General features: G+C 41.5%; 1 protein-coding gene across 1 annotated transcript; it reads right to left on the reverse strand.

Annotated features, from left to right (window-relative positions):
- Positions 1-9,175: 9,175 nt before the first annotated feature.
- gcnt3 (glucosaminyl (N-acetyl) transferase 3, mucin type) lies at positions 9,176-10,958 on the reverse strand. The gene has a single exon (XM_056599201.1). It carries the CDS (start codon positions 10,879-10,881, stop codon positions 9,634-9,636), a length of 1,248 nt encoding a protein of 415 aa, XP_056455176.1. The 5' UTR covers positions 10,882-10,958; the 3' UTR covers positions 9,176-9,633.
- Positions 10,959-10,967: the final 9 nt, after the last annotated feature.

Raw genomic sequence — 10,967 nt, forward strand, 5'->3', positions numbered from 1 at the left:
TATCGCATGTGTGCGAAATGTTGCTATGATGAAGTGGAGTTTGAGGGCCCTCTGGATGACCAAGTTCTGACATGGGAGCAGTGGGAACGCGTAGTGACGAGAGAGGAGGGGAAAACTTTTACCAAGTTTAAGTTAGCCATGAAGAGTGGTAAGACCGAAGACCTTCTTGCTCTTTTGAACAAGCAGCTGAGCACCATGACGAGGCATCAGTTCAACTGGCTCCATCAAGCTAGATCAATGAGGGAGTTGAAAGAAACTCTGCGCCCAGATGAACTGTGTGTTCACATAGATTTCTCAGAGAATTACAGCTGCAAGTTAAATACCGAAGTCCAGGCTTTCCACTTTGCTGGCAGCCGCAAGCAGGCTACCCTGCACACCTGCGTAGTATACACAGCCAATGGAACCCACACCTATGCCACCATCTCTGACTGTCTCCGCCATGATGAGCGTGCGGTGTGGGCCCATTTGGAGCCAGTGTTGAGGGATGCCATTGCTAGGAGTGAAATACCACCTTCCTCCCTCCATGTCTTCAGCAATGGACCTGTTACCCAATATAGGAACAGGAAGAATTTTTACCTCCTCAGCACTGTGCCCTTTCTGAGCGGATTCCAGAAGATCAGCTGGAATTTTAGTGAAAAGGCACATGGGAAAGGCGCCCCTGATGGAGTTGGTGGGGCTGTAAAGCGCCTTGCAGATACAGCGGTGCAGAGAGGGAAAAGCTTACAGTCTCCTGAGGACTTTTACCAATTTCTAAAAGACCAGACATCAAGTGTCACATACTTTTGGATTTCTGAGGATGCCATTGAAAGGTATGATGACAAAGTCCCAGCAGTTGTCCCTGCTGTGAAGGGTACGATGAAACTACACCAGGTGACCTGCGAGAAGCCAGCCTCAATCCGCTACAGGGACATTTCCTGTTTCTGTGCGAGGCCTGCTATTTGCAGGTGCTATAATCCATCAGCGGTAGATTTCAGTGATCTCCCCTCAACATCAGTTGGCCTTGAAGATCAAAGAGGGAAGTTTGCTCTGGTCAAATATGAGGGTAAACCGTTTGTAGGACAGATTCTTCAGGTGGTGGGTGATGAGGTTCAGGTTTCTTGCATGAAACAGCTAAATGGCAAAAATGTTTTCACCTGGCCTGACCCACCTGATGACCTCTTCTACTACCAGTCTGATGTGCTCCACATGTGTGCTGAACCAGAGCCTGTGAACTGCCGCCATTCAAAGCTCACAGTAGATGACTGGAAACAATTCCAGTCTCACAGCCATAAGCTATGATATTTTTACCACAATAACTTTCTTGTCAGGATAGGGATGTTTGTGTTCACAACCTATTTGTGACACTGTTAATGTATATGAATTGTTGTAAAATGAAATGTTTACACACACACACACACACACACACACACACACACACACACACACACACACACACACACACACACACACACACACACACACACACACACACACACACACACTCGCACACTGTTTGTTCATCCGCTGTTCATTCATCACTGTTCACTGTTCATTCATCACTGTTTGTTCATTGTTTTGGTAAATTAATATAATATGAAAAATAATATGAGAACATATTAAAACATTAATTAATTTTACCTTGATGACTATTTATTTGTTTTTTTCTGTGTCTGTTACTTATTCTTTGGCTGTATAAGCAATATGGTCATTTGGGGTAACCGATTTATGTCAAGTGGGGTAACCACTATTTTTCACAAAAATCTCATATTGTACAAAAAAGTTAATATGGATGAGACTTCAGCATTCTACTACACTATAACAATGTGTTTTTAAACCATTTTTACCCAACTGGTCAAGGAATAGGCAGAAAACATTAATGTTTACAACATACTGTCCTGCTCAGTACAACAAAAAGTCCATATAATCTAAATCGAAAAATAATTATAATAAAAACTATTTCATGTGATATTTAAAAATGTATTACTTGTTTTCATGAGTACACTTACATAGAATCTAGGAGGGTGAAATATTGAATATTTGTCATTTATTTATGGTTACACCATTTGACAATATAAAGGGCCATTAGTTCTGTATTTGGTTAAAAATTGTAAAAATGTCATGTAAAATACTATGAAACCAACAGAAATGCAAAATATACATTATAACGGTCCTTGGGCATGTTGTTTTAATAGGTTTGAAACATATTTTTGAAACGGTCATCATGCCAAACCTTATTTGTCACTGACCCATGTACGCGCGTATATATACGCGGCTAAAACGCGGGTAAAATGTTGCTTTAGCGCATGTAACGCGTGTACGCAGCTCATACGCGCGTAAACCAATGGTTCCCTATGGAAAATTGCCGATTTTATACGCGTCGTACGCGGGATACGCGTTTGGTGTGTTCGTACCTTAAGACACGTCTCTCTTGGCCAGTCTCGATCGGAGTGACAGCTTGGCAACATCCACAGTTAGTAACGAGAGAGGGAGTTCTATTTCATGTAGGCTACGCCGTATAGGCTTCGCCTTATGGGCTTGTCCCGTGCGTGCGCTTGCGCGCCCTGAAAATCCCGTAGGCCTCCCTGTCAGCCGACAAGGAGACCATGGCAGAGGAGAGCAGGGCGATGTTGTTGACCGCCGCCGCAGATTGAGAGGCATAAACGAACACCCTGTCCGTCAGGCCGACAATCTGCTTCTGGAGGCGGTCGGGGGGCAGCGGCTTTTCGGATGTTGCCAAGCTGTCACTCCGATCGAGACTGGCCAATAGAGACGTGCCTTACATCTTTCGGCGTAGGTCCCGCCCACGAGATTCAGCTCAACAGCAAGCAAAGCTTTTGGATTCGCAAGCAAAACTTTAGGATTCGCAAACACAGCTTTTTGATTCGCAAACAAAACTATTGGATTCGCAAACAAAACTTTTGGATTTGCAAACAAAACTTTTGGGTTTGCAAACAAAACTTTTGGATTCCCATTAATATTTTTTATATCACATTAATTTATCTTGCAATAAAACATTTTTTGATTGCAGTGTCGATAGTTTTGCTCTCAAATCTATTTTTTGATTGCAGTGCGGAAAGTTTTGCTCTCAAACCTATTATTTTTGATTGCATAATAAAGACACAAATCTACCTCCATACTTTAATTTCCTATATTGGTCTCAACAAAGCCACCCTCTTTCGTTTACAGTTGGTTCAAAATGCTAAGATCCTGCTACTAACATTTAAAAAATAATAATTTAGATTTAAATTTAAAAAAGCCCCCATGTACCTATCCGACTTACTAGTCAAATACACTCATATAAGAAGTCTCAAATCCTCTGACCTGCGCTTACTGGCTGTTCCCAAAACTAAACACAGATGTAGAGGAGATAGGGCATTTGCTGCTGTTGCCCCTATACTATGGAACAGCTTGTCACTGCATATTAAATTGTCCCCCTCTGTAGCTATTTTAAATCAAATCTTCAATTCAATTTTATTTGTATAGCCCTTAATCACCATTAGAGTCTCAAAGGGCTTAACAGGCCAAATATTTATGACACCCCCCTTTACCCAAGCCCCCACCAGGGCAAGAAAAAACTCCCTTAAAACTCCCTTCATTGCTAAAAAAATGCAGCATAACATATCTTGAATGCAGCATAACATATATGTTATGCTGCATTAAAAAAAGAAAAGAAAAACAAGCGCCCAGAGGAGAATTGCAATTTCGTACCCCCTTTACTGTCTGGTATTGTTTGTCTAGTAAACTTTGTTGATGTCACGATAAGTGTTAAATTGCCAACACTGATCTTTGTCCTGTGTGTATTAGTATAACATATCCCGAGCCAATACCCTGGTGTTTCCTACGCCGTTTTGCCAAACAAGCCAAAACACAAACTGTGGTTTTCAACTTTTATTGTTCGAATAGGACAATAAAAGTTGGACAACACCTGACAATACACTGTAGAGCATATTGTAATGCAGCGTTGAATGGATGAATAGCTTACATAAGGGTACCCAGCACTTTTCAAACCACACTCAAGCTTACGGTTATTGTCCCCACCACTTCTAAAAACTAACTGACGCCCTTGTTTGTTTCTAGTTTAAAGCAAGCAATTTATTTTTTTACCCAGAAATTAGATTAGGGGCTGATTAAAAAAGATCTGGGGCTTCAGCCCCGAATGAAACAGCCTAGTGACGCCACTGCAGCCTTCAACTTGATGCAAGGAGACAGTGATGAAATGTATGACCTGGCTGTATCCAATTGTGGCTGGTCCTTAAATTAAAAACGTTATCAAATCCTCGAATACAAATGACTGACTAATATACTAGTTATACTAGTTAGTATGTGCATAATAGCTTGATGCGCTTTAAATATTTTGTTGCATTGTAAAAAGTTTTGCTGCATAGGTCGGACGTATCCGCGATCGCTCCATAGGCCTTTTACACTGCCAAGCCAGTTCGTTGTGCCTTGGCAGTTGGCACATACGTTACGCCTCGTTTCCACATACGGATGTTTTTTACGCCAGCCAAAAAGATGGGGTAACGTATGATAATGGCCGTTTTTAGGAGACCGGTACTTTGGAACATGAGGATCGACATACATGTCATATACAGAGATGAAAAAAAAAACAACCAGGCTTGGAAAGAGATCGGCGAGGAGTTTGGCCTGCAAGGTACTTACATGTTTTGTGAAAAACATAAAAATTTTCATACGGTATCTCCGTGAAACGACGGCGAAAGTAAACAATTTTGAACGTATATTACGGACATACCGGACAGAAATTTTACGGAGGGGAGGAGTCTCGGAGGAAAAACGGACATTACGGAGAATCACATTGGAATGAATGGACTTTCGGTCGGAGACGGTTGGATCGCATACGAGAATGTACGTATGCGGAAACGAGGCGTTAGGCCTATAGACTGTACAAGTGGTCAGGAATTGAATATTTCCCACATAGTTTAGTTATGCTCGTATAACATGAGGCCGACTATTTCAGAATTCTGTTCAATTGATTTGAGTTTTAATTTTTTTTTTTTCGCTATCATTAGCAACAGACTGAGCTTGGCTTATTATACAAAGAAGATGCATTCAATTGTAACTAGGTCTGGACCTGCTGTATGTAATTTGGTTTTCTGGCGCCCAATCAGCGGCACCCAATCAGCAAACAGAGGGCGTGTCTGAGAACAATGACGATAAAGTCGTGCGCCAGTTTGAGTTGTTGTTGTAGGTCGGTAGTTGATTTACAATGTGCAATTTTTCCCTGATAAATTAAATTCGACGAACAAAACCTGCAGCTGTCGTTGACGGACATTTTCGTGCAGACGCGCAAGGTGTTTGGTTTGTGTACAACCTGCGCGTGATTCTCGGCGCATGACATATGTCACAACCAAACGTTAGCGATTGATTATGGCAGATCCAGAGGGGCACTGGGCAGATCCAATCATTTTAAACTTCAACAGACACCCGCCTTCAAGTGAGTTAACGTTTGTCAATTGATTAGGTCCAGACTCTCTGTACAAATGAAATGAAATTAAGTGAAGTACGAGAGTCTGGTAGAACCAGGCTAGAAGATAACAGCCCTTTAACGCAAATCGGATGAAGCATCAATGTCAACAAAGTTTGCTGCATTGCAAAAATAAAGTATTTCAGAATATATATATATTTTTCAAGAAAAGTTTTGGGTGGGCCTAGTTCCGTCAGGCCCATACATAACGCCGTGCCTGCCCTCACACACGGGGTAGGCCTAAACAAGTAAACAAGTACCAAAGGCAATACGAGAAATACCATATAGGATAATACATAGTTCATAGACATGACACAATTCCACAACACTTTTATACAGGATCACTATAGGCCTACTTCATTCGTAAATTGTTCAAAAATAGGACACGCAGGACGAAAACATAATGGGGCATTAATATTTTTTAAATTAAATCATACAATGTTATTTTACACAGACTTATTTTTACATTATTTTTAATGTCAATATTAATTTCTGAATTATTATTTAGCCCCACTTAAGTTATATTTTGAAAACCTGTCAAACCTGTTTGAACCTTAGACACAGGGTTCAAACAATGACAGGTTCAAAGGGCTTTGTACAGGTTTATATTATAGATTTTTTTATAAATTTGGTGTAGCTCTGAGATTATGGCCAATGTAACTAATGATCCAATTCATGCACTTCTTATTTTTGTTTAAGAAAATCTAAAACAGGTTATTATATTGAAACCAATAATAATTACCCATAATTATTTTGAACAACAATTGACCACCAATTGCTGGTGGCCAATTACACCAAATATTTTATGGTGTGAAAAGAATGTTGCTAGTAATTCATCAAAAGTATTGTTGTAAATTAAAATGTTTTATACAGTTAAATATTATATTATAATTGTTATCCAGTGAAATTAGTGATTTAGCAGTCGGGGGGGCTGAGCACTTTTGCAATGCACTATACGCATGTCACATCCTCATTAGGGGCTGAGCCCCCAAAAGGTCTCATCCTAGAATCGCCCCTGCAGCCTATTGTACAATTAAACTCAACTTCTTTAAATCTCTGCTCTAATCTCATATATTCACGAGGCCCCCTAGGTATTCTAATTCATCGATGTCAGAGTCCAGCGCTTTTATAAAAAGCTACTCCTTTTGCCCACTAGATGGCACTGCGGTTCTCTAAAACAGGGGTTTTCAAAGTGTGAGAGAGTGAGCCCCCCCTCAGAGCCCCCCCCCCCCAATTTTTTTTTCTAAATACCTGTGTTTTGAAAGCTATTTTAATTATTTTACACATTTCAAACATCTCCGATCATAATTTTAAAACATTTGGAACATATTTTTGAAACATTTGAAACAAATTTTTTAACATATTTTTTAAACATATTTCTGAAACATTACATCTTTTTGCGTTTTTAAACAACAAAATGTAACAACTTTATCTAAGCATGTTTTAGCTTAACCTTTTTTAAATACATTTGAACATCTTAATCTGTGTAAACTGCCAGTTTACAGATTCATTCAGGGTCCCCGACTCTGAATTTTCTGAGTCTAATCAGATCTGCCTTTTCAGTCCAGAGATTCGACTATTCGGCGGGGTTTGTTTACCGGCGTTGCTATGGTGACCTCAATTATTATAACCAACTGAAAACGACGCCGGTTTGAAACTAAAACTGTGATTCTGAAAAAAGTATAAATGCTATCAAAATTCCGTTTAGATAGTATTGAAGATACAAGTGTGTAGATTTGTTTAATGGTTTGAACGATGGTAAATGGTTGAAAAAGGAATGAGTTATACGCAGTGCCGCCGCTCCCATAACGCGCACTACGCGCTGCGCGTAGGGCCCCAAGTCCTGAGGGGCCCCCCAAAAAAAAAATAAAAAATAAAAAATGTAATTCTTACTTCTGGTTTTAAGTTTGTATTTATGGATACAAACTTAAAACCAAGGCAGAGGGGGGGGGGGCATCCAAGGCAGAGGGGGGGCCCCATGGCAAAAAAAAAAAAATGGTTGACCCCCCCGGTCAACAATTCAGCACAGGGGGCTGGTAGGAGGAATTCGGGGGGGGGGGGGGGGGGGGCATAAAGGAGTTATGCTTAGGGCCCCAAAATAGCTAGCAGCGGCACTGGTTATACGATGTCTAGAAGTAGGTGTATCAGAATGGGCTGACGTCTTCAATGAAAACAGCTGAAAACGAAGCAGTATGAAACTAAAACTGTGATTCTGAAGACATTTTTAATTATATCGAAATTCTGTTTCGATATTATTGAAGATACAAGTGTGTAGATTTGTTAAATGATTTGCACAAAGATAAACGGTTGAAAATTGATTTAGTTATGGGGCGGACTGCCCATCGGGAGGTTCGGGAGATTTCCCGAACGGCCGGACGATTTCAGGCCGAGCCGGCCGGCCGTAATTCTTTTAGATTATTATTATTATTTTTTATTATTATTATGTATTTATATATATATTTTTTGCTGTAAAAGATGTAAAAAAAAATGAAAAAGTTAAGTAAGCCGTAATTTGTACCGGGCGCGTCATCCATACGTAATCCATTCCAAACCTGCCTGTCAGCAGATGATCGCGTCGTCCGTTGCCGGGCAGGTTTCAAAAAACATTTGCGCTCATGTTGCCAAAGACGAAATAACATAATACAGTTTACGGATCGCTAGATAATGTAATGTTTTGTTGGGTTCCTTAATAAACACACGATGTATCTTGGAACAGACATCAACATGCAGCGCGCCAATCCAACTGCGCATGCTCCGTGTGACGGTCTAATAACTGATGTTGATATCATTACAGCTAACACTTGTTTTTACTTTATATTTGTATTGTATTTAATTGTTTAATCAAATTTAGCAAGTAAACTGAGTGTTTAAAGCAGGTCATGGACGAAATAGCACAATACAGATAACGGATCGCTAGATAGAAGGTTCGCGAATGTTCACGTCATTCGACGCGATCGTCCGTTGCCAGGCAACGGACGAAGCGATCATCTGTTGCCAGGCAGATTTGGAGTGGATTACGTATGGATGACGCGCCCGGTACAAATTTGGCAGCCGGTACAAATTTAGTGTGACAGAGGCAAAGCGAGCGGCCAAAGCGAGCGGCCGAACGGCCCCTCCCAACTTGGACTGCTCCCGGTCTGTCATTTCTGATTGGCTCAGCCTGACACACGGCCGTGTCACTTACTTCTCGTTGATCTCACTGAAGTTACACAGAAATACGAAAATGTCAAAAAGGAAAAAATAAATAATTGGGTGGCGCTCAGAAGTTGAGGTTGAAAAGGAAAAAAATGTTAGAGCAAGACGCAGCCAAATGTGCTAAATTAACCGACCTTTTCCGTGGAAAAGCCAAGGTTGACGGCGACGCCCCTGTCAGCGAGACCAATGGTTAGGCGGGAGCAGGACACAGCAGCATGACAGCTATGACAGGTGCACTAGCGAGCATGTTTGGCAATATAATAATGACTTAAACTAATTATGGAAGTACCAGAGACGTCGGAGAACAATTCATAATATTGTAATGCCCACGGAAGAGGCAGTGAATGAAGTATTGATTAGAGAGCGATTTATTAGATACCACCGCTAATAAACCATTGGAACACTTCAACACCGGTAACCATAGCAACGCACAACAAACCCCGGCCCGCCCCCATCTCCCAAACCCTGTGTATGTGTATGACAATTTTTTTCCACTAAAATAATTGTATCTTGCACTATTTAGATGATTTTCAGCCTTGATTTACCTTTCTAGGCACATGCAATTTCTAATATTTTGTACATGGACAAGATTGCTTATAAAATATTTCCCAGTGATCTTCACAATATTCTAAACACATGCACATCCCAACATTGACATGCCGTTGCAATGCACATATCCACGGATAAGGACTAGTTTTTATTATTTTACACCGTGGCAAAATTCTACGTGCGCTATTCCCGCGGGGGGGGCGCGCCCTACAGTTTGAAAACCACTGCTCTAAAATATTTCCTTGAAATCCACTATACACATACACATGCTATGCGCTTCCTTAACATACACTCTATTTTATATACAATTCTTACTTACATCCATATGAAAATGTTTAAACTTAATATCGCTCCTACGATATGACAGTTTTTCACTATGTATCTCAGAAAAGAGACTTCAAGACAGCATCATATTTTTGGTTTGAGCGTCAGCCATTCCTCCATGATTTAAAGTTAAGATATGCTTCTATGCATCTAATGCTAATGTTATTGACCTCTGGGTCAAATTTGTTCGCCATAAGGTGTTGCTGTTGAAATAACCAGTGGAGGTCACCGACCCCAAACAGGCAAATAGATCTTCTGTGGGTGCCGCGGCAGGGAGCATAGGGAGCCCCTTTCCGGATGTCCCCTTCCAGGTAACCCCACTTCACCAGGCGAGCGATGGAATTCATGTCCGACGCATCATACTTGTCATTGGGAGGCTGTGACCCGGGCACGGATGGCATTCGTTGAAGGGTGGCCCACAGGTGTTCGTCTGGGCTGTAGGTGTCCTTCTCCCACTCCAAAAATGTCTGTATCTCTGGGTCCTCAATCACATGTCTCACAAACTCTCTTGTCACCACAAAGTAAGCGTTGCCCTGATACATAGGGGTGCTGATAGGAGGGGGGCTTTTCAGGACATTTGTCTGGATGATTTGGTCGGACACTTTGAAATGGTACTTCCAGCGATTCTTTTTGTCATCGTTGGTAGCTTCAGACTCCAAACTATTCCTTCCATTGAGCGTTTGCAGTGCCATCACCATCTCTGCATTAGTTTTGATTGGGAGATCTGCCCCACACGTGTTGAGAAGGTATTTCCACTGGACAGGTTTATGCAGCAGGTCTTTCATGCAATTCAAATCGGCCTGGACCCGATACCACGTTCCGTAAACAATACTTTCCAATTTGCTCGCTATGAACACGTTGGGGAAACAGGAAACAATTGCATTTACAGCATGCAGGAAGTCCTGAGAAGATTTCTTGTCCACATGCACACAGTAGATATTCTGTGGGTGGTAAATGGCACGCAAGAGTCGCTCAAACATCTCCACTTTCTCATGGATCACCATGGAGTAGGCAATGGGAAAGTTTTGCTCCTCCACACTCAGAGGCGCTGGGATGAACCCTCTCCTTCTGACATACGCCTTGCAGTCTTTTGTCACAGCAGGGTCGAATTTTGTATGCAAAGTCTTTGTCTCACCAGGTTTCATGAGCTGTTGTAATCGGAACCTTGGACCTTCCAAGTCTCCGTTGATGATGGCCAAACAGCCAGGCAGGTCAGCCAGGTACTCAGAGGGAATTGGCAGAGGACGCACTCTCTCTGTCGAATTTTTCAAATTTAAAAGCCAAATTAGTGCACAGATAATGATAAATAGACCACTAATAAATCCATTGTATGCTCTCATCTTGGGGGCCATGGTGTGAATCAGCACCGTTGGCTGTGAAGCTGGATCTACTTAAAAGAAAGAGGAGTGGCTTCATACATATGACACATGTCATGATT

The sequence above is a fragment of the Gadus chalcogrammus genome, chromosome 9 (genome assembly GCF_026213295.1).
Source record: "Gadus chalcogrammus isolate NIFS_2021 chromosome 9, NIFS_Gcha_1.0, whole genome shotgun sequence".
Classification (NCBI taxonomy): domain Eukaryota; kingdom Metazoa; phylum Chordata; class Actinopteri; order Gadiformes; family Gadidae; genus Gadus; species Gadus chalcogrammus.